Source organism: Oncorhynchus keta, chromosome 17, assembly GCF_023373465.1.
Source record: "Oncorhynchus keta strain PuntledgeMale-10-30-2019 chromosome 17, Oket_V2, whole genome shotgun sequence".
NCBI classification, from domain to species: domain Eukaryota; kingdom Metazoa; phylum Chordata; class Actinopteri; order Salmoniformes; family Salmonidae; genus Oncorhynchus; species Oncorhynchus keta.
The window spans coordinates 47,185,181-47,210,266 of record NC_068437.1 but is presented as its reverse complement, the minus strand read 5'-3'; the positions used below and the strand labels follow the sequence as shown (position 1 = coordinate 47,210,266).

Genomic DNA, 25,086 nt, shown 5'->3' with positions numbered 1-25,086 from the left:
TCTCTATTTAACTTTGAAATCGTTTGTTACCAAAAAAAATGTAAACCATGTTTTTTCTTTGACATTTTGGGTTATTGAGTGTAGATGAGTGAGAGAAAAAACACATCAAACGGACCTGTACAGTAAACAATCATCCGGGAAGGTGGTGAGGCACCAGTCAATAGTTCAGATACACGGCTTAGCTCCTGTAATTCCCAGGGGTGTGCTTTGTGCATGGAACAAGATCCTGTATAATAACCACCATGTTTAACCAATGCAGCAGCTGTGCTGTAAGAATCCTAACAGGATGGTGAAGGGGGAGGGAGGTGAGGACAGGTGAAGTCAATAAGTAGCACTAGTAAGCCGGCTGGTCGTCGTAGCCGACTGTCCAGGTGGAGCCTAAACCGGGTCATCTGCCAGATTTTTGTCACGCAGTGACACTGAGGTTGGCCAAGAGGATTTGAAGGTAAGCAGTCCTGACCTGATGAAACCAGACAAGACTGGTGCGTATGTGTGTCATCGCATACAGTCAGCTTATCCCATATATTAATCCTATATACTACAGTGATAATAGGATGTCCGTAATGAATTGTGCTATTTTGTTCGTTTTTTTGCGATGTTTGTAACTTATTTTTAAACTTATTTTGTACATAATGTTGCTGCTACCGTCTCTTATGAGCAATAATAACTTCTGGACATCAGAACTGGGATTAATCACCACGAACTGGAAGAAGCTTTTTCCTTTAACGAATCCGACGAGAAGGATATACTGCTTTCCTGGGAACAGGCCCAGATCCCCGTTATTTGCGTGAAGAAAAGACGGAGGAAAAGAAGATATCAATCGGGCTGCCTTTTGAGAATCCGTAGGCAAGCAAGTAAACTCCCACTGCTATCAATTCTACTTGCTAACATGCAATCATTAGAAAATAAAATTGACGTCCTACAATTCCGATTATCCTAAAAACGGGACATTAAGAACTGTAATATCTTATGAACGACGACACGGATAATATAGAGCTGGAGGGATTTTCAATGCACCCCCGGTAGAACAGAGAAGCTACGTCTGGTAAAACGAGAGGTGGGGGTTTTCGGTCTTTCTGTCAATAACAGCTGGTGCACGATGTCTAATATTAAAGCATTCTTGAGGTATTGTAGAGTACCTTAAGCTGTAGACCATACTATCTACCAAGAGAGTTCTAATCTATATTATTCGTAGCCATCTATTTACCTCCACAGGCCAATGCTGAGATACCGCACTCAACCAACTCTATCTGACCATAAATCTGACCACAATTCTGTCCTCCCGATTCCTGCTCACAAATAAAAATTAAAGCAGGAAGTACCAGTGACTTGCTTAATACGGTAGTGGTCAGATGACGCGAATGCTACGCTACAGGACAGTTTTGCTACCACAGTCTGGAATACGTTCTGGGATTCATCCAATGGCATTGAGGAGTAAAGTAGTAAAGCAAAGTGTCAATACAGGATTAAGATTGAATCTCACTACACCGGCTCTGACGCTTGTCGGTTGTGGCTGGGCTTGAAAAATATTACGGACTACAAAGGGAAACCCAGACACGAGCTGCCCAGTGACGCGAGCCTACCAGATGAGCTAAATGCCTTTTATGCTCGCTTTGAGGCAAGAAACACTGAAGCATGTACGAAAGCACCAGCTGTTCTGGATGACTGTGTGATAACGCTCTCGGTAGCGAGAGCAAGACCTTTGAACAGGTCAACATTCACAAAGCCAAATGGATTTTCTTTCTTCAACTGACTGAGTTTGACTGAGTCTGTAATACCTACATGCTTCAAGCAGAACACCATAGACCCTGTGCCCAAGGAAGCAAAGGCCACCTGCCTAAATGATAAACCGCCCTGTAGCCATGAAGTGCTTTGGAAGGATGGTCATAGCTCACATCAACAGCATCATCCTGGACACCCTAGACCCACTCCAATTCGCATACCGCCCCAACAGATCCACAGGTGACGCAATCTCAATTGCACTCCACACTGCCCATTCCCAACAGGACAGAATGCTTTTCATTGACTACAGCTCAGCGTTAAACACTGGCAGCTGACCATAAGGTGCTACAGAGGGTAGTGCGTAGAGCCCAGTACATCACTGGGGTCAAGCTTCCTGCAATCCAGGACCTATATAACAGGCAGTGTCAGAGCAAAGCCCATAAAATTGTCAGAGACTCCAGTCACCCAAGTCATAGACTGTTTTAACTGCTACCGCACAGCAAAGCGGTACCGGAGTGCCAAGTCTAGGACCAAAAGGCTCCTTAAAACAGCTACTACCGCCAAGCCATAAGACTGCTGAACAATTAATCAAATGGCCACTGGACTATTACATTGACACCCCCCTCCCCATTTGTTTTGTACACTGCTGCTACTCTCTGTTAATTATCTATGCATAGTCACTTCACCCCTACCTACATGTACAATTTACCTCAACTAACCTGTCCCCCGCACACTGACTCTGACTCTGTATATAGCCTCATTATTGTTATGTTATTGTGTTACTTGTTTTTATTTTTTACTTTAATTTATTGGTAAATATTTTCTTAACTCTTCTTGAACTGCACTGTTGATTGAGGGCTTGTAAGTCAGCATTTCACGGTAAGGTCTACACTTGTTGTAGTCGGCACAAGTGACAAATAAATGTTGATTTGATTTGATGTGACATAATCACCTGTGTCAATGATGCCTGGGTTTGAGTGGAACCAGGTAGGCAGCACCAGGCCACTGAAGGTTGAGAAGCCCAAGATGAGTAAGTTCCTGGAGGAGTTCAGGTCCACGTACTGTGGGGAGCAGAGGAACCCATTAGATTTGTATCTACTTCAACTTTAAGTTAAGTTCTTGAGAAAAATCCTATTCTCTTAAGCAATAACGACTTGACCAAGAGTTGTCTGATTTTACATCAGCCTTATCCTGGCTTCCTGATCATTTCACCACTCTACTGAATTAGTGTCAGGTCAGCTTCTCCGGTATCACTTGTTGTGCGGTAGCAGAGAGAACAGTCTATGACTTGGGAGGCAGTGATGCAACCAGTCAGGATGCTCTCGACGGTGCAGCTGTATAACTTTTGAGGATCTAGGGACCCATGCCAAATCTCCCAAGGGGGAAAAGGTGTTGTCTTGCCCTCTTCACAACTGTCTTGGTGTGTTTGGACCATGATAGTTTGTTGGTGATGTGGACACCAAGGAACTTGAAACTCTCGACCCACTATAGCCCCGTTGATGTTAATTAATCGGGGCCTGTTCAGCCCACCTTTTCCTGTAGTCCACGATCAGTTCCTTTGTCTTGCTCACATTGAGGGAGAGGTTGTTGTCCTGGCACAACACTGCCAGGTCTCGGACCTCCTCCCTATAGGCTGTCTCATACTTTTTTAGTGATCTGGCCTACCACTGTTGTGTCATCAGCAAACTTAATGATGGTGTTAGAGTCGTGTTTGGCCATGCAGTTGTGGGTAAACAAGGAGTACAGGAGGGGACTAAGCATGCACTCCTGAGGGGCCACAGTGTTGAGGATCAGCATGGCAGATGTGTTGTACCACCTGGGGGCGGCCCTTCAAGAAGTCCAGGATCCAGTTTCAGAGAGAGGTGTTTAGTCCCATGTTCCTTAGTTTAGTGATGATCTTTGTGGGCACTATGGTGTTGAACGTTGAGCTGTAGTCAACAAAATTCTCACATAGGTGTTCCTTTTACCGTGGTGTGGAAGGCTGGTGTGGAGTGTGATTGAGAATGCGTCATCTGTGGATCTGTTGGGGCGGTATGCAAAAGTCAGTGGGTCTAGGGTTTCCAGCATGATGTTGTTGATGTGAGACATGACCAGCCTTTCAAAGCACTTCATGGCTACCGATGTGAGTGCTACGGGGCGGTAATCGTTTAGGAAGGTCACATTCACTTTACTGAGCACAGGGACTATGTTGGTCTGTTTGAATCTTAGTCATGTATTTACGCTTTGCCTACTTGATTGTTCGTCTGAGGGCATAGAGGGATTTCTTATAAGCGTCCGGATTAGTGTCCCGCTCTTCTAGCCTTTAGCTCAGTGTGGATGTTGCCTGTAATCCATAGCTTCTGGTTGGGATATGTATGTACAGTCACTGTGGGGATGACGTCATCAATGCACTTATTGATGAAGCCGGTGACTAAGGTGTTATACTCCCCAATGCCATTGGATGAATCCGGGGAACATATCACAGTCTGTGATAGCAAAACAGTCCTGTAGCATAGCATCCACTTCATCTGACCACTTCCGTATTGAGCGAGTCACTGGTACTTATGGTCAGATTTGCCAAATGGAGGTCTAGGGAGAGCTTTGTATGTGTCTCTGTGTGTGGAGTAAATGTGGTCTAGAGTTTTTTATCCTCTGGTTCCACATGTGACATGCTGGTAGAAATGAGGTAAAACAGATTTAAGTTTGCCTGCATTAAAGCCCCCAACCACTAGGAGCACCGCTTCAGGATGAGCATTTTCTTGTTTGCTTATGGCTTTGTATACTGTAGCTCGTGGTGAAGAAGGCGCAACAGCGGCTCTTCAATCTCAGGAGGCTGAAGACATTTGTCTTGGCCCCTAAGACCCTCACAAACTTTTACAGATGCACCGCTGAGAGCATCCTGTCGGGCTGTATCCCCGCCTGGTATGGCAACTGCACCATCCACAATCACAGGGTTCTCCAGAGGGTAGTGCGATCTGCCCAAAGAATAACAGGACATCTACAGCACCCGGTGTTACAGGAAGACCAAGAAGATCATCAAAGACCTCAGCCACCCGAGCAATGGCCTGTTCATCCCGCTACCATCTAGAAGGTAAGGTCAGAACAGGGGCATTAAAGGTGGGACAAAGAGACACTACACTATATGACTAAAAGTATGTTGACACTGGCTCGTCAAACATCGTCAAACATCTCATTCCAAAATCCCCACTTTGCTGCTATAATAGCCTCCACACTTCTGGGAAGGCCTTCCACTAGATGTTGGAACATTACTGCGGGGACTTGCTTCCATTCAGCCACTAGAGCCTCAGTGAGGTCTGGCACTGATGTTGGGCGATTAGTCCTGGCTTGCAGTCTGCATTCCAATTCATCACAAAGGTGTTCGATGGGGTTAAGGTCAGGGCTCTGTGTAGGCCAGTCATACTGAAACAGGAAATGGCCTTCCCCAAACTCACAGTTGTAAGATAGCATTCTCCTGGCATCCGCTAAACCCAGATTCATCCGTCAGGCTGCCAGATTGTGAAGCGTGATTCATCACTCCAGAGAATGCGTTTCCACTGCTCCAGACTCCAATGCTTGGCAAGCTTTACACCACTCCAGCCGACGCTTGGCATTGCGCATGGTCATCTTAGGCTTGTGTGCGGCTGCTCCACCATGGAAACCCATTTCATGAAGCTCCCGACAAGCAGTTATTTGCTGACGTTGCTTCCACAGGCAGATTGGAACTCAGTAGTGAGTGTTGCAACCAAGGACAGATGATTTATATGTGCAACGTGCTTCAGCACTCGGTGATCCCATTCTGTGAGCTTGAGTGGCCTACCACTTCACGACTGAGCCGTTGTTGCTCCTAGACTTTCCACTTCACAATAACAGCACTTACAGTTGACTTGTTGGAAAGGTGTCATCTTATGACAGTGCCACGTTGAAAGTCACTGAGATCTTCAGTAAGGCCATTCTACTGCCAATGTTTGTCTTTGGAGATTGCATGGCTGTGTTCTCGGTTTTATACACCTGTCAGCAATGGATGTGGCTGAAATAGCCGGATCCACTCATTTGAAGAGGTGTCCACATACTTTTGAATATATAGTCGATTTATACTCAGGACTCTGACATTGCCGTCCTAATATTTCTATATTTCTTAATTCCATTCGTTTGCTGTTTAGATTTGTGTGTATTGTTAGATATTGTTAGATATTACTGCACTGTTGGAGATAAGAACACAAGCATTTCGCTAAATATGTGTATACGACCAATACAATTGAGGTGTATACGTGTATGTGTATACGACCTTAAAAATGAGGTAACACGCATGTAAAATCCCTTTGTCATTCATCACCATGGAAAAAGGCAAAGAACTCATAAATGAAAAGAAGGAAGTCACCCCCCTCCACAGACAACATATAATTATGAACACATAAGTTACGGCAAAAACATTTTTAGAATTACAGGACGCCACTGCCTGACAAAGGACAGAAGTCTTGTAGAGATTTATGATAAATAATGATATTTTAAGCATAAACATATATCTATGCAGGTGTATTTTATCCTTGATGATACTTTATCAATACACAGATGTGTTGATCTAAACAGAACTTCAGTCAACCCATTTTTTCTATTACATGTTTTTTACCTGAAGGTTGGAGATTCCCACAGCTGCAATCATTCCAAACATGACGAGGAACATGCCTCCGATGACCGGATCTGGGATGGTGATGAAAACGGCCCCGAACTTCCCAACGAGTCCTAGGATAATCATCAGGAGACCAGCGGTCTGAAGGACCAGTCTGCTGCCAACCTGGCATGATGGGCACAACGAAGAGGGCACAGCATTACAAGTCATTAATCATTAAGGTATGGGGGCTATCAGTCATGATATCTGTGGCAGGCTGACAGGCTGGCAGCCTTATTTGGGCCCTGAGACATCAGGGCCCAAATAAAAAAGCTTAGATAGTCCTGCATGTTTTATCAGCCTCATGTAATTGCTATAGGAGGCTTTACAATAACGTCATCATCACATTCCTATACTGAACGTGGCACAAAATAGTCTATGGAGGACATACTTTAGTGATGCCCAGTGCTGCAATGTTCTGGCTATAGGATGTGGTGCCGTTCCCGCTGCCCCACAGCGCTGCCAGGATGCAGCCAATGCCCTCCACAGCGATACCCCGGTTGATTGCGTGGGTGGGCGGAGGAGGGGCACCGGACAGACGGGCACAGGCATAGTAGTCCCCAATAGACTCCATGGTGGAGGCAAGGACGCCAGCCATCATGCCCAACACCGAGGACACACTCACTGTGGGCATGCCCCATTGGCCTAAAGGGAAAGAGAGTAGACAGATTATCACACACACATTCATCTGCACACACATACACACACAAAATATATATGTTTACAGTTGTCTACAGTTTTTTTAAGAGACTTTCAACATTGTAATGTATTCTTCGACAGGTACAAATGCTACAGTACAGAAGAGGTGAACTGGGAGAGATAAACTATGAATTCCTTGCTCTTTGTGTGGTTTGCTCACAAATTATTTGAGGCTGGGACACATAAACATATACTGCATGCTAATTAAACTGTGTAAACAACTGCCAAATGATGAAAAACAATAATTAGTTGGAAGTCATGTTCTATTAAAAAATGTTGTGGTAGGTGACAAATAGTTTATTTTTGTTCCATCCAATACTTTCATAGCGTTTGTATCACTTGCAGTTGCAGGAATGCCAGTTTAATGAGCTAGGTTATCTTGTTTGGCAGGTTCTAGGTTTGCGTCCAAAATGGCAACCTATTCCCTACATGGTGCCTTACTTTTGACCACTAAGGGCCCTTGTCAAAATTAGTGCAGTATGTAAAGTAAAGGGTAACATTTGGGACACATACCTAGATGAAAGAGGCTAACTCCAGTAGGTGAACTGACAGACAAGCCTCAATTACCTACCCCATTTTATGCAACAATCTCTCACAGTGTCACCGCAGAATTTTTCCTCTCCAGAAGTCAAATTTCGAAGTGTTTTTGACACCCTGGGTTGCTCCCCCTGCTCAGCATCGTTCTGTTTCTCCAAACGTCAAATTTTGAAGTTGCTCCAATCGTGAAATTTAAACGTTTTAAGGTTTAGGATAGGGTTAAAACTTTAAGATTAGGCATTCATCCCGAATGGTTAAAGAAGGTTTAAAGGCCCAGTGCAGTCAAAAACATGATTTCTCCTATTTTACACACTATGCGGTTGGTATAATACTGTGAAATTGTGAAAATTATTATAATGCCCTTTTAGTGTAAGAGCTGTTTGAAAAGTCCACCTGAAATTTCTGCCTGTTTTGGTGGGATAGAGTTTTGGCCTGCCTGGATACATTACCAGGCAATAAAATGCTTAATAGAACAATAAGAAAGTGTTCCAAACTTGCTTGAGAAATTGCTCTTGCTAAGAAGGTATTTTTGCTTCTTTTTGACCAATTTAATTTAAACAGTCACAGTAAAATACTTAATTTTCTATTGAGATTGAAATTAGGCCTTGAAGGTTTGGGATATATATACACACACAAAAGGAGGTCTACCCCAGGGGATGGTAATAGAGGGGAGGTACGTGAGGCGACGTTGACTCTCTCTGCTGGGAATACGGGAGCTGGGCTGCCCGATACAGACAACACTAAGTGGAGGTAATTAGAAGAAAGTGCCAACCAGCCGTGGAAAAGTGATTTTCTTTGTTATGTTTATTTTCTGTCTTAGTAAAGTTGTTTTTGCAGACTAAAACCTTGCTGTCTCTGTGTCAATCTCTGCAAGCTCAACCAAACACCCCACGGTTTACCACATTTGGTGGAGAATGCGGGCATCTCAGTAGCTTCGGGTGCCGTGGGGTTGAGTGTACGGAGATTACCATGGAGGAGCTGGTGGCTCAGTTCATCCTCAGCCAGTAGAAGCAACAGGCTCTCCAGGAGCAAGCACTGGAGGAGCAGCACTAACAAAACTGCAGACTGGTTGCGGAGGTAGCGAGGGCTCAGGAGTCTGGACCGAATCAGTTCCTGGTTCCGTTAAGGGAGGAAGATGACGTGGAGTCATATTTGTGCACCTTCGAGAGGACGGCCCAGAGGGAAGGATGGCCCCAGCCCAAGTGAATCAGCCTGTTGGCAACCTACCTCTCTGGGAAGGCCAAGAAGGCCTACTTTGATTTGAATACTGACCAGGACACAAATTATGAGGGACTCAAATGGGAGATACTGAGCCGTTATGGGTTCAATCTCGCACGCCGTGTACAACTGGCAGAAGTACCGTCCCTCCCGATGCTCGACAAGCTCGTCCTGGATAAATACCTTCGGGTCCTGACATACGAGATGAAGAAGACGGTGAGCATGCAGAACCCCCAGAGCCTGGGGGAATTGCTGACCACTGGAAATTCACCAGAACACCCAGGACCTGCTGAGAGGGGCCCGAGAAGAGAGAGGAGACGCGGCGAGGGGGACGAACAACACAGAGAGGGGTGAGGGGCTGAAGGGGGCCCGGACGGAACCAGCCGAGTCTGTGAAGTAGGAGGGTGAGCAAAACCGATGACGTCGGCAGCTGCTGGACCCAGATCAGAGACGCTGCTATGAGTGCGGTGAGCCGGGTTATGAGTGCATGGAGCTGTCCCGGCCGGGAGGAGGCCATGCCCTCCGCATCCCCCAGCTCTGGGGTAACTCGGATGGCGAGTTACGTCACCTCCTGTTGGGCGCACACAGAGACGGCCCCTCCAATGTTTCCTGTACGAATCGATGGCATCGACACCAGCGCTCTGCTGGACTCCGGCAGAAAGGTGATCCTGGCCCACCCGAGAGGGGAAGGCAGAACCGATGGATTAGGAGGTAACGATGTCCTGTGTACACGGGGACACGAAGAGGTACCCAACGGTGCCAGTGAGGATAACCACCCCAAGGGGGGAGTGCCAGATGAGTGTGGGAACTGCTCCTAACCTACCCGTGTCCATTATCTTCGGTCGAGATTGTCCTCTCTTCTAGGCCCTGTGGAGGAGGGACCTGGGGAGGCGAGCACGGGAGGTGGGAAGAAAAGGAAAAAGGACGGTGGCCTGTGCAACCCAACCCCCGCCACGAGAGGTGTCCACTGGGCCCGAGTCAGACCGGAGGAGGGAGACTACTCCGCTCCGGCAAGCGAGCCACCATGCGAGGAAGACCTCAGGCTCCCCTTTATGGAGGTGGAGGCCCTAGATAGACTTCCTGGAATCCTCACGGGTCAGTTCGGGACGGCCCAGTTAGAAGACCACAATTTCCAGAGCACTAGGGGCCAGGTCATTGCGGTGGATGGCATACTGTTACCTGGGGTAAATGATTGGCACTACCCCCACTTCGCAATCAAGCATAATTTATTGTATCTGGTAGTAAAGCATAGTAGGGAGACAAAAGACTTGTTACTCATACCCAGCCAGTATGTTAGGACTGTGTTGCATCTTGCCCACACCTACCTGCTTGGGGCACACCTGGGGATGGAGAAAACCAGGGAGCGGATCAGGAACCGGTTCCACTGGTCCGGAGTCAAGTGCGCCATGGAGGACTCCTGCCGTAGTTGCCCGGAGTGCCAGATCACAGCTCCTAGGGTGCATTATTGAAACCATTTGATTCCCTTGCCCATTAAAGGAGTGCCATTGGAGCAGGTGGCAATGGATCTGGTGGGTCCGTTGGTGAAGACCGCAAGGGGACACCAATACATCCCGGTCATCGTGGATTACGTCACCCGGTATCCTGAGGCAATCCTGCTACGCACGACGGCAGCAAAAGGTATCGCACGGGAGCGCTTCCATTTATTTAGCCAGGTGGGTGTTCTGTGGGAAATCCTGAAGGACCAGGGCACCGCGTTCATGTCTCGGGTGATGAAAGATTTCTGCAATATGTTACAAATAAAACAGGTGAGGACCAGTGTGTACCATCCACAAACGGATGGGCTGGTGGAACGTTTCACCAAGACCCTAAAACAGATGCTAAATAAGGGAGAGAGAGAGAGATGGGAGGAACTGGGACCAGCTGCTGCCCCACCTGATGTTTTCAGTATGCGAGGTACCCCAAGCATCCACGGTGTTCTCCCCCTTTGAGCTCCTGTATGGCAGTCGGCCCCGCGGGCTGCTGGACCTGGCCAAGGAGGTCTGGGAAGAGCAGCCAACCTCCCTTTATAGCATAGTAGAACATGTTGAGGAGATGAGGGAGAGGATGACGACGATTTGGCCAGTGGTGAGAGAGCACATGGCCCAGGTGCAACGTGCCCAGGAACGTGTCTACAAATGTGGGGCCTAACCACAAGAGTTCCAACCAGGTGAGAAGGTCTTGGTGCTGATCCCTACAATTGAGAATAAATTCCTGGCTACGTGGCATGGGCCCTATGATATCATTGAGCTGGTAGTCGGCTTTACCAGGTGAATTTACTGAAGAAAGGGCATGCATGCGAGTCGCTGTGCATAACGTGGACCTGGCCACAGCAGGGCCCGCCCTCAGTCGAAGTTGCAATGGGGGAAGACCTCAGCCCGACCCAACGACAAGAGCTCAGAGAGTATTTCTTCTCCCTCGGGAGGAGTTTCCTGCTGACGTACATGATGGGGTGCTCCTCGCCTTCCTGCTCTTGGGACAAAACGGCTCCGACAGAGGGTAATGCATACGGCCCAGTACATCACTGGGGCCAAGCTGCCTGCCAAGCTGCCTGCCATCCAGGACCTATATAATAGGCTGTGTCAGACAAAAGCCCATAAAATTGTCAGAGACTCCAGTCACCTAAGCCAAAGATTATTTTCCTTGCTACCGCAATCATGGTACCCATTACTGATTCTAATACAACATATGTCTGTCCTTGAAATCATTATTTTAAAATCGCACACAGAAGAAGTTATAAGGATAATTTAGTTGCTAATGGCAGCCTACAGTACTCTGGTTAACATTCAACGTGAGTTACACAATGAGAGGGGGCAGCACTAAACTAGCCTGCAACAACATTTCCATTTTAACCGACATAATTTGGCTTTTGCGCTATTGCGTTTTCACATAGGGATGAATGGTGTCACATGATCAATGTCTTTGTTTATCCATTCGCTAGCCATATTCAGTCAATGGATTACACCTATCCACCACCCCGTCCATAACGCCCTAGAAAAACCCAAGCCTACTCAATGGTAACAGTGCTTTTCTGATGTTTTGTTTTACATTGTATTGTTTTTTGTGTTACTGGGATTAGGGCAGTATTGGGAATGAAACCCTGGTCTCAATGGGTTTTCCCTGAATAAAGAAAGAATACAAATACAAAATAAAATAATAAATGATATTGCTCCATCTCACCTGGATATGGGACGTGGAACCATGGTGCGCTGGTGATGGCATCCAGGTTCACGTCAGTCCTGGCTGTGTAGCCATACTGGTCCGGTTGAGAGGGAAGGGCTTCAAAGATGGTTAGCAAAAAGCAGACCAACCAGGCACCACACATCCCAAACAAAGCCTGTGGAAACAGAAAGGAGAAATGTATTGTTTAGTTTACTGGTCATGCTCTAGATTGGTTTATAAATTACCTATCAAATCGTACACAATGTGTAATGGCGGATGGTTGTAAATCTGAGTCCATAGAGGTGTACTCAGATGTTCCGCAAGGTTCTATTTTGGGCCCAGTGTTGTTCATTTTGTATATCAATAACATTGGGGATCTTATTGAAACAACGGATATTATTTTTTATGCAGATGATACTGTTCTTTATTCAAGTGGTAGTAGTTTATCTTTAGCTTTTGAAAATGCCCAAAGAGCATTTAACATCATACAACAGAATCTGTATGATTTAAAGCTGATTATAAATTCGGGTAAAACAAAATGCATGGTATTTTCAAATGCCAGGCATCTTACAAATCATGTCATTGCTACATTGGCTGGACATACTATAGCGCAAGTTAAAGTGTACAAATATTTGGGTGTGTGGGTTGATGGTAAGATGAGCTTCACTGTGCATGTAGAGAACTTGACAAGGAAGCTCAAGCTGAAAATAGGATTTTATTACCGGCATAAGGTTTGTTTTTCTTTTGAGGCCAGGAAGGAGCTGGTATGATGTACGTTACTGTCGGTTTTAGATTTTAATGATATATACAGTGGGGCAAAAAAAGTATTTAGTCAGCCACCAATTGTGCAACTTCTCTCACTTAAAAAGATGAGAGATGCCTGTAATTTTCATCATAGGTACACTTCAACTATGACAGACAAAATGAGAAAAGAAATCCAGAAAATCACATTGTAGGATTTTTAATTAATTAATTTGCAAATGATGGTGGAAAATAAGTATTTGGTCAATAACAAAAGTTTATCTCAATACTTTGTTATATACCCTTTGTTGGCAATGACAGAGGTCAAACGTTTTCTGTAAGTCTTCACAAGGTTTTCACACACTGTTGCTGGTATTTTGGCCCATTCCTCCATGCAGATCTCCTCTAGAGCAGTGATGTTTTGGGGCTGTTGTTGGGCAACACGGACTTTCAACTCCCTCCAAAGATTTTCTATGGGGTTGAGATCTGGAGACTGGCTGGGCCACTCCAGGACCTTGAAATGCTTCTTACGAAGCCACTCCTTCGTTGCCCAGGCGGTGTGTTTGGGATCATTGTCATGCTGAAAGACCCAGCCACGTTTCATCTTCAATGCCCTTGCTGATGGAAGGAGGTTTTCACTCAAAATCTCACGATACATGGTCCCATTCATTCCTTCCTTTACACGGATCAGTCGTCCTGGTCCCTTTGCAGAAAAACAGCCCCAAAGCATGATGTTTCCACCCCCATGCTTCACAATAGGTATGGTGTTATTTGGATGCAACTCAGCATTCTTTGTCCTCCAAACACGACGAGTTGAGTTTTTACCAAAAAGTTATATTTTGGTTTCATCTGACCATATGACATTCTCCCAATCTTCTTCTGGATCATCCAAATGCTCTCTAGCAAACTTCAGACGGGCCTGGACATGTACTGGCTTAAGCAGGGGGACACGTCTGGCACTGCAGGATTTGAGTCCCTGGCGGCGTAGTGTGTTACTGATGGTAGGCTTTGTTACTTTGGTCCCAGCTCTCTGCAGGTCATTCACTAGGTCCCCCCATGTGGTTCTGGGATTTTTTTCTCACCATTCTTGTGATCATTTTGACCCCACGGGGTGAGATCTTGCGTGGAGCCCCAGATCGAGGGAGATTATCAGTGGTCTTGTATGTCTTCCATTTCCTAATAATTGCCCCACAGTTGATTTCTTCAAACCAAGCTGCTTACCTATTGCAGATTCAGTCTTCCCAGCCTGATGCAGGTCTACAATTTTGTTTCTGGTGTCCTTTGACAGCTCTTTGGCCTTGGCCATAGTGGAGTTTGGAGGGTGATTGTTTGAGGTTGTGGATAGGTGTCTTTTATACTGATAACAAGTTCAAACAGGTGCCATTAATACAGGTAACGAGTGGAGGACAGAGGAGCCTCTTAAAGAAGAAGTTACAGGTCTGTGAGAGCCAGAAATCTTACTTGTTTGTAGGCGACCAAATACTTATTTTCCACCATAATTTGCATCTCATCATTTTAAGTGGGAGAACTTGCACAATTGGTGGCTGAGTAAATACTTTTTTGCCCCACTGTATATGCAGGCCTCAGCCACTACCCTGAGAGCACTTGATTCAGTGTATCATGCGGCCCTCAGGTTCATTACAAATCAGAAACATCTAACACATCATTGTGATCTCTACAGTGCTGTTGGCTGGTCGTCATTGAACTTGCGTAGGCTTAAACACTGGTATACACTGATTTATAAGGTCATATTGGGTAAAATATGTATCTCTGTTATTTTTTTGTCAGGTCAGTAAATAAATACCAATTACGGTCCCATTCTGACTTGCTTCTAACAGTACCAAAAATGAGAACAGGTCATGGTAGAAATAGCTCTGGTTACTAAGCACCGTGGTCCTGGAATTCCCTCCTGAACATTTTAAAATGTGATGATCTAGTGTTGTTGGTGGAGTTTAAACACTTGATCTATGTATTTATCATAGAAGAGTGTAACTGTTTTTAGGCCAGCTGTTTGTGTTTTTAATGTAATAGGTAATTGTTGTACTATATGTGTATATAGTTGTGTTTAATGTTGTGTTAGTGTATGTAAGTTGTTTTGTCTGAAACGTTGTTTCCCCTGCTGCTATTGGACCAGGTCTCTCTTGGAAAAGAGATAGTATCTCAATGAGAAACCTGTATAAATAAAGGTAAAATAAAATAAATAAATAAAAAAGTTTAAACTTTGTTTCAACATATTGTTTAGTTTCGACATCTCATTAAGACATAATTTAGACACATAATTTAGAAACATCGGTTAGTTTAGACATCTCAATGAGACATATCATTTAAAAACACAATTTAGATACATTGTTTAGACATATCATTTAGTTTAGATGTCGTTTAGAGACATATAGTATTTATGCTGCTACATTGTGGCATGTTTTTGTTTGTTTGTAAAGTGCTGCTAGAATGTAAATGTAAGGTGTGTGCTTGTCTTGACATAGTACCTCTTCCACATTATCACAAGTGAACTCCATAAGTTCCCTAGCTGCAGGGTGGAACATCCTCATTCTGATACTAAACTCTAGTCTTGTTAGGCTCTCTTACAAGCTTTTTGTTGTGATGTTGACACCTGAGTGACACTTCCCAACTGGCAAAATTTTAGTTCTATAGAGGTGTATCGAGGAGTAGATTGTGGTGTGCAAATAAGAATGACTAAACCCTGCTGTGAACTCATTTTCATCTATGGTTAAGCTTTTTTTCTATCCCATAATTTTTTAACTTTCCTTTGGCATAGACTGTCCATTAATGATCACTCCCAAAGGAATGTATTGCTACTAAATTGGTGTTAAAAGAGAAGGCACTGAGAATGACATTCATATTATGCTTGGCTCCAAAAGTGTTATGTTCCTATAGCGCACAGTGGGCCAGTTTCCTGGACCCAGATTAAATGTAGTCCTGGACTAAACAACAAGCTCTCACATCAGAATCAGACATTCATCCATGTTTCTCAAACGTCAAATTTAGACGTTCTTTAAAAACGTCAAATTTCGAAGTGTTTAAGGTTAAGTTTAGGCATTAACTCCACATTTTTAAGGTTAGGGTTAGATTTAGTCATTAACACATATCTTAAGGTTAGGTTTTAAATCAGAATGGTTAAGGTAAGGGTTAAGGTTTAGGATAGGCTTAAACCAAAACTCGACAAAACTACTTTCTATCGCTGGATTTGAACATGCAACTTTTAGCACCAGAGGCAGATGCTTACGCCCATCCGCCACGTCCTAGTAAAACCCAAACCTGCAGTGGTCTAAGGCACTGCATCGCAGTACTAGCTGTGCCAATAGAGATTCTGGGTTCTAGTCCAGGCTCTGTCACAGCCGGCCGCGACCCCATGGGGGGCGCACAATTGGCCCAGCATCGTCCGGGTTAGGGGAGGGTTTGGCCCTGTGGTGGGCCCGTGCACATTGACATGGTCGCCAGGTGTACGGTGTTTCCTCTGACACATTGGTGCGGCTTTGTTGGGTTGTGTTTCGGAGGACGCATGGCTCTCAACCTTCGCCTCTCCCGAGTCCGTACAGTAAGATATTTCTGGTTTAAGTGTACATTTAATTTAGAACAATAGAGTTTTTATGGTAACAGATGTATGAATGGTAACAATGTTCATACATTTTCTTATAAGAAACGCATTTTCTTTAAACAGACGTTGTATACTGCAGGTGTTTACGAAGGGCTACGAAGGGCCACAAAGTACACGCAGTCTGCGTCTGAAACGTTGTAACGTGTGCAGAAGTGTGAAGTGTGGTTTATAAAACGGTGATGTACTGTATATATGAAGCAAGTATCTTTCAGCACAGAAAACAGGTATAGTAACTTACTGAAAACAGCTTAAAGAGAGGATACTGGAACACTTCCCACTTCTTATCCTTGTAAGCAATCAAAGGAACTTCAACTTTGCTCAGGTACTGAGAAAACAGAAGGATGAGGCACACTGTCCTGTGGGAAGGAAAGACAAACACAAGGATTCTCACGCACATTGGACCACCTTAAACTAGTGGTCTAACCCAGGGCCACAATAACTTACACATTTGAGTAATTTAGCAGACACTCTTATCCAGAGAGATTGCAGTAGCAATCGGGGTAAAGTGTCTTGCTCAAGGGCACATCAACAGATTTTTCACCTAATCAGCTCGGGGATTCAAACCAGCGACCTTTCGGTTACTGGCCCAACACTCTTAACTGCTAGGTTACCTGTCACCCCCATATATAGACTTGACATGTTTTCATACACATCAACTTGGGGTGAATTAGCTCGAAGAATAACATGTCATTACATGCGGTTGTGCGAGTGTGATCCCACCCTTTATTTAAGACGTTAAGGCGTTGCTTAAAGCTCACAACAAAAGGGAGATTACGGCTAATCCTGGGTGATAAAACTAACTGAAATTCATAGTGTATTAAAGATAAACCCCAGAACATATTATGACAATCAAATGCATGTTATCTTATGTAATTGTGGGATACTGATGGTAACTATTTGTTGATTGATAACAGCGCTCAGATGAGTGATAACCTGTTCACTAAGTTTGCATCCCAAATGGCACCCTATTCCCTATGCGGTGCACGGGCAAAAGTAGGGCACTATATAGGGAATAGGGTGCCATTTGGGGCATATTTCCTAACACTACACTGCCTGGCCTTGGGTGCTATCGATGCCGTCTGATATTGTGACAGCTGTATGAAGCCGGTCAACGGTGTTCACCACGATGCAGATCCTCTCTTCAACTCCCAGCACTGTTTCCAGGAATAAAGCCTATCTAATTCACTATCAATACATCCAACCATGCAACCACAGTTTTTGCCTCCATAGCAAACTTTCCCAGAACACAGGCTATTGAGACTAAAGTCTCTTTTTAAAAACGAGCACTGGCCTGCGCATTACAAAACAAGTCCATCAATAGGCAAGTATAGATAAGCATAAATATACACAATATACATATTAACATACAAAACATACAAAACACAGTCAATTAAAACAAACACATTCTTGATGATAAAAATCAGTCAGTTGTCAGTTGTCAGATTTGCCTTAGGGACACTGAAGCATCCAGTCGAAACGTACTGTATTTTGGAGAATATTCCAAACAAGGAAATTAAAAGCTGATTTACCTAACACTCTAGACACACCTGTGAATGGGTTTGATAACTTGTAATTTGATGTTAGGTAAATCGGAAGTTTGTGGAGCAGAGCTTTGTAAACAAAAATATCTTGTGACTTTAAAGCGGTCCAGCCAACCTTTGGTAAAGAATGCAGTGATGAGTAATTAAAATGTTTCCTGTGATAAAACAAAGGACGCTATGATAAACAGCATCCAGGGGTTTGAGAGTAGTGGCAGCTTTGCTTCAGAGATTGACAGTTTTCCAGAATTTAGACGGATTCCCCTTACTACCAGAAAGAGTGGTTACATAATAATTTCCACAGCACTAAAGGGCACTTGACAGAGGTTCCAAGGAAGGGTGTGGATGCCTGTCTGCCAGCAGTGGGGGCAGGTGAAGGAAATGAGGATGGCTGGAATGTAATTAATGGAACGGTATCAAATGTAGACATTGGTCTAGAAGCTCAGTGGTCATTTTTGCAGCTTCCATTCATAAACCGGCACTGTCTGGCACAGCAACGACAACAGTGGCCTCCCCGTGACTCGGCTAAGCCCCTGAGCATGCAGGAGGACTCAAGATGGTAGGAGAGAGGGAGGAAAGGGGCACTAGGCTAAGTGGGATGTGGCTGATTAGTAGCCAGACATGGAGACAGGATCCCACAAGATTCTCTCACCGTAGTTATGACATTATCCATAGACGCCCACCCGCCCGCCCCTCTGTAAATAAAGACACATTTCACAGGGGTTGGGGTAGGGTTGGGTGGGGGAGTAAGAGTTGAAGGAGAGGCTGAGCGAGGGGTGCAGTGAGTTTTTATGATCTGAGGCGGTTGGAGCTTTGTCAGATTAACTGGTAGGAAGCAGATGTTGTCCGTTCGCTGGGCAAAGAGCCTGTACAGACGGCCATTTAGGACAACACAGATCAATAAATCGGAAACATTTGCTTAAATTGTCATTTGGGGATGAGAGTTGAATAGCATGACTACTGAAGTCGGGACTGAAGTTGTGTGACTTGAATCAGAACCAACTATTGTGACACAGATAAAGCCTGAACATTGGGTCAATTGAAGCTGTGTCTCCTGGGAAAATCTTTTGTTTTCTCCTTGCTTACTGTGAGTTACCTCTTAGAAGAGACTGTCACATGTTCTACTGGCTTGTTTGTTAGACCACGCTGATCATATTTTGACTCATTTTAGGAAACTACTTCACAGGAGAGGCATTTGGAAGTAAACATTTGTTTATCAAAATGCGTTTTTGGCAGAAATGCCTTCTGGAACATGTGCCTTAAAAGCAAACTTGTATGCCATCTGTAAATACTGTGGTAAACTACGGGGTGTTGGATTTGAACGCACAGGGATGGACACAGAGACAGGGAGATTCTAGTCAGAAAGCACGCCTTTATGACTAGAATCTCAACATAAAACATAAATTTCAACATAAAATAAACGTAACAATAAAATAACTTTCTGGGCCACCTCCTCGTATTTGGTTCCGTGCCCCGGGAGCTTTGTTCCCGCCTCTTGGCTCACTCTCTGCCGCTCTTTTTATCTCCTACGGTGTGCCACGGTGCTCCCTATATGTGGGCTGCACCACAAGTTGGCATTCTCCCCTAATTGCCCCTAATTTGTGCCATCAGCTTAGTGACCTGCAGTGTTTGCCATTATACTGTACCCTGATGAAGACAGCTTGTCTGTAGAAATGTTGGTTATTAGGTTATTCAATTATTGCATCTGAGCTCCTAAAGTGCGCGGCTCACCTTTTCTTTTTTGAGTGTTATACTCCACTAACTAGCACCTTGCCTAAACAGGTGTGCATTTCTTTCGCCTCCAGACCTCCTGGGATACCATAATACGAATAGAATTGTTAAATTATGAGCCTAGTTGGTTTAGCCACGGAAAAAGTCAGGAACCTTCACCCTAGCCATACATGATTGGCTGAGATAATGGATGGGCTGGACATGCCGGGAGATGAGTTCAGATTGGTCTGCCATGTCTATAACATGAGCTGCTCAGTATGTGTAGGTAATCCTTTCTAACACAGCTTTTTTAAAGATATCACAAAGAACTACAAAAAAAACACCTGTCTCCAGATTATATTTATGAACTACGGGCAACCGTGGCATCCGTAACAAAGAGGGAGAAGCGTTCATCCATGTATACAGATAAGAGAGTCTAGTTAGCTACATTTTCAGATATTATACGTTACTACTTTTGCCAGAAAGTTATTTTCTTTGCAGGTTAAGGTGTACTGTTAGCTAGCTAGCTAAAGTTAACTGGCTGGCTGGCTCACTAGCTAACGTTACGTGTATGATCTGTGTAGTAATATTATTCGTATCTCAGAGACATTTGCATTGCTAGTTAAAGCCCAATGTTAGCTAGCTAGCTAACATTGAACCTAGTTGGTTAGCTTTAGCTACCTGTAGATTCATGCATGGTAGTACCGTTATGATTTGGGATTATGGCTCATTGTCTAGCTAGCTATATGTCTAAACAAAAGACCCCACTATGCAAGGAACCATTTCATTGTACAGTTTACGCCTTCTGTGTCCTGTGCATGTTACAAATATACATTGATTTCATTTGATATAGTGTGTGTTTGTCTGGAGAAATAAATGAAAGGTTCCATCGCTGTAGGAGCTGTATCTATTATGCTTTGTTTCGGGGCAAACCAGATCACTCAGAGTTCCATTGCAGCAATTGTGTGACCGTTCCTGGTGCAAAAACAATGTCCTATCCTGGAGCTTGAGTGAATGACATTACAAAGCTGCTCCTGAATGTACCACGTCAGAACTTGGAAATCAATTTTATCGTAGTCCACGTGGGTTTTAATGACATTACGAAGGGCAGCTCTGAACAGTTGAAACTGGATTTGACTCTGCTACTGTAGACACTAATAAAAGACCCATCATATCTGGCCCCGTGCTCTCTCTGAATTGTGGCATTGAACGCTTTAGCGAGATTGTTTCTCTTCCCAACTGGCTGCGTGATTATTGCAGCTCCATGGGTGTAACTTTTGTTGACAATTTTGATACCTTTTGGAAACAAAACACGTCTTATAAGTAGTTTTGGATCCACCTAAATCATTTGGGTTCCTGGATCCTTTCACAGCATTATAGAGACAATGAATGATCAATGAACCGAGCCCAGCTCAGTTAATCCCTATCATTGTGACACTGAGTTGTCATGAATCTTCAGTAAATGTACATTATACCATGGACATTGGTAGACACAATGTAAGTACCCTAATTTATGTCCCTCTAGCTGCCCTGAATGCCTCTGCTGATCCTACAGCTATTGTATGCAATAATCATGTGCCTATGAACCAGATGTATACTGTTAACACTGCGGTGGTGTGCCCTAGTAGGAAGTCCACTGTGTGCAGCTCACCCTGCACGAACATAAATAACATGAACAAATCTACATCTGCTAAGCTTCCTAGTAAAGCAATGAAAACAAGCAAGCATCCCGGAAGAAAAGTGCGCAAAATAGCCCACATTAACACAGCTTAAGAAACAAGGTTCATGAAATCAATTATTTCATAGTAACAGATGAAATTCATATTCTGACTATCTCTGAAACTCACTTAGATAATACCTTTGATACAGTGGTAGCAATACATGTTTATAAGATCTACAGAAATGCCAAAGGTGGAGGTGTGGCCATTTATATTCAGAACCACATTCCTGTAAAGCTTAGAGAGGATTTCATGTTAAATACTGTTGAAGTAATATGGGTACAAGTTTATCTACCTCGCCTAAAACCCATTCTCGTGGGAAGCTGCTATAGGCCACCAAGTGCTAACAGTCAGTATCTGGATAAAATGTGTGAAATGCTTGATAATGTAGGTGATATCAACAGAGAGGTATATTTGCTGGGTAATGTAAATATTGCCTGGTTTTCATCAAGCTGCCCACTCAAGAGAAAGCTTCAAACTGTAACCAGTGCATGCAACCTGGTTCAGGTCATCAGTCAACCTACCAGGGTAGTTACAAACAGGAATGAAATCATCAACATGTATTGATCACATATTTACTAATGCTGCAGAAATTTGCTTGAAAGCAGTTTCCAGATCCATCAGATGTAGTGATCACAATATAGTAGCCATATCTAGAAAAAATACAATTCAAAAGGCTGGGAATAATATAGTGTACAAGAGATCATACAGTAAGTTTTGTAGCGATTCCTATGTTGTTTGTCAAGAATATTTGTTGGTCTGTTGTGTGTAATGAGGAGCAAACAGACGCTGCACTTGACACATTTATGAAATTGCTTATTCCAGTTACACACCCGTTAAGAAAATGACTGTAAAAACTGTTAAATCGCCATGGATTGATGAGGAATTTAAAAATTGTATGGCTGAGAGGGATTAGACAAAAGGAATGGCAAGTAAGTCTGGCTGCACAATGGATTGGCAAACGGATTGCAAATTGAGAAATCATGTGACTAAACTAAATAAAAAGAAGATATTACAAAAAAACTAAGAAACTATGAAACAAAGATAAATTACATAAAGAATGATAGTAAAACACGTTGGAGCACCTTAAAATGACATTTTGGGGAAAAAAGGCAAACTCAGCTCCATTATTCATTGTATCAAATGGCTCATTCGTCACAAAACCGACTACTTTAATGATTTTTTCATTGTCAAGATTAGCAAACTTAGGGATGACATGCCAGCAATGAACACTGACACTACACATCCAAGTATATCTGACCAAATTATGAAAGACAAGCATTGTAATTTTGAATTCCGTAAAGTGAAAAAATTATTGTTTTCTATGAACAATGACAAGCTACCGGGCTCTGACAACTTGGATGGGAAATTACTGAGGAAAATAGCGGACGATATTTTCAATGTAAGCCTACTAGAAAGTGTGTGCCCTCAGGCCTGGAGGGAAGTAAAAGTAATTCCACTACCTAAGAATAGTAAAGCCCCATTTACTGGCTCAAATAGCCGACCAATCAGCCTGTTACCAACCTTTAGTAAACTTTTGGAAAAAATTGTGTTTGAGCAGATACAATGCTATTTTACAGTAAACAAATGTCCTTCCGTTTCAGCATGCTTAAACGGAAGGACATTCAACATGCACAGCACTTACACAAATGACTGATGATTGGCTAGAGAAATTGAAGACAAAAAGATTGTGGGGCTGTTTTTTTATACTTCAGTATGGCTTTTGACATGAATTGATCATAGTTTGCTGATGGAAAAACGTATGTGTTATGGCTTTACACTCCTATCTATCCACTATATTATGGATAGAGAGTTACCCGTCTAAAAAAACACAGATGGTGTTCTTTAATGGAAGCCTCTCCAACATAATCCAGTTAGAATCAGGAATTCCCCAGTAAAGCTGTCTAGGCCCCTTACTTTTTTCAATCTTTGAGTAAAGCCAGTGTGTCTATGAATGCGTATGACTGAACATTATACATTTCAGCTACTACAGCGACAAATGACTGCAACACATAATTAACAAAGAGCTGCAGTTAGTTTCAGAATGGGTGAAAAGGAATAAGTTAGTCCTAAATGTTTCTGGAACTAAAAGCATTGTATTTGGGACAAATCATTCACTAAACCTCAACTAAACCTTGTAATAAATCATGTGGAAATTGAGCAAGTTGAGGTGACTAAACTGCTTGGAGTAACCCTGGATTGTAAACGGTCATGGTCAAAACATATTGATACAATAATATGTCCATAATAAAGCGATGCTCTTCCTTCTTAAAACAGCACTATCAACAAGGCAGGTCATACAGGCCCTAGTTTGGTCGCACTGTTCAGTAATGTGGTCCAGTGCCACAAAAAGGGAGTTAGGAAAATTGCAATTGGCTCAGAACAGGACACCACGGCTGGCCTTTGGATGTGCACAAAGCGCTAAAATTTATTATATGCATGTCAATCTATCCTGGCTCCAAGTGGTGGAGAAGATTGATTGACATGTTGAGTACACCGAGCTGTCTGTTTGAATTAGTGGTGCACAACTCAGACACCCATGCATAGCCTAAAAGACATGCCACAAGAGGTCTCTTCACAGTCCCCAAGTCCAGAACAGACTATGGGAGGTGCACAGTACTACATAGAGCTATGACTACATGGAACTCTATTCCACATCAGGTAACTGATGCAAGCAGTAAAATTTGATTTAAAAAACAGATCAAAATACACGTTATGGAACAGCGGGGACTGTGAAGCAACACAAACATAGCCATAGACACATGATAACACACACACGACAACATACGCACTATACACATATGTAAACATGGATTTTGTATTGTAGATATGTGGTGGGGCAGGGGCCTGAGGGTCCACAGTGTGTTGTGAAACCTGTGAATTTATTTTAATGTTTTTGTAACGTCTGCTTCCAACTCACACCCACAAACACGTAGATCCCCTGAACGCAGGCCACTTTCCAGCCCACTTTCCAGCTCACACTCTCAAACACCTACATCCCCTGAACGCAGCTCACTCGCCAGATCCCAATCACCTGAATTCTAATCACCTGTTCACACACTTGTATGTCATTATCACACCTTATTTAGTTCAGTTCTTTGCACCCCATCACTGAGGTATTGTTTGTTTTGTGACACTTGTCTTTCAGAGCGCTGGGTTTCCTGTGATTTACGCCTATGTATGATAGATTTTGCCTGCCTCACTAATGATGCCTTTTTGCCTATTCCCTGCCTATACTTTAGCCTATTGGATTTCCTGTTATCTTCCTATTGCCTGATCTCCCGGACTACGTTACTGGCATTTTCCCTGCCTGTACTGTTGCCTTTTTGGACCCCCTGTGTATGACCTTCTGCCTGCCCCTGGACCCAGCCACCTGCCCTCTCCTGTGTATGACCTTCTGCCTGCCCCTGGACCCAGCCACCTGCCTTCTCCTGTGTATGACCTTCTGCCTTCCCCTGGACCCAGCCACCTGCCTTCTCCTGTGTATGACCTTCTGCCTGCCCCTGGACTCAGCAACCTGCCTTCTCCTGTGTATGACCTTCTGCCTGCCCCTGGATTCAGCAACCTGCCTTCTCCTGTGTATGACCTTCTGCCTGCCCCTGGACCCAGCTACCTGCCTCCTCCTGTGTATGACCTTCTGCCTGCCCCTGGACCCAGCCACCTGCCCTCTCCTGTGTATGACCTTCTGCCTGCCCCTGGACCCAGCCACCTGCCTTCTCCTGTGTATGACCTTCTGCCTGCCCCTGGACCCAGCCACCTGCCCTCTCCTGTGTATGACCTTCT

The 25,086-nt window shown here is 44.0% G+C and overlaps 1 protein-coding gene and 1 long non-coding RNA gene across 2 annotated transcripts in view; one reads left to right on the top strand and one right to left on the bottom strand.

Moving 5' to 3' along the window:
* si:dkey-106n21.1 (solute carrier family 23 member 2) overlaps positions 1-25,086 on the bottom strand; it is a 67,656-nt gene that overhangs the window by 2,181 nt on the left and 40,389 nt on the right. Inside the window, exons 6-10 of the mRNA XM_035790292.2 lie at positions 16,576-16,693; positions 11,999-12,155; positions 6,759-7,012; positions 6,329-6,493; positions 2,675-2,783 (exon numbers count right to left, since the gene is read on the bottom strand). Coding sequence (XP_035646185.1) covers positions 2,675-2,783; positions 6,329-6,493; positions 6,759-7,012; positions 11,999-12,155; positions 16,576-16,693 — 803 coding nt within the window. The remainder of the gene's footprint in view (positions 1-2,674; positions 2,784-6,328; positions 6,494-6,758; positions 7,013-11,998; positions 12,156-16,575; positions 16,694-25,086) is intronic.
* Positions 6,031-6,929, top strand: LOC118396188 (uncharacterized). The gene is made up of 3 exons (XR_004828155.1): positions 6,031-6,116; positions 6,335-6,549; positions 6,796-6,929. It is a non-coding gene; the product is annotated as an uncharacterized LOC118396188 (long non-coding RNA).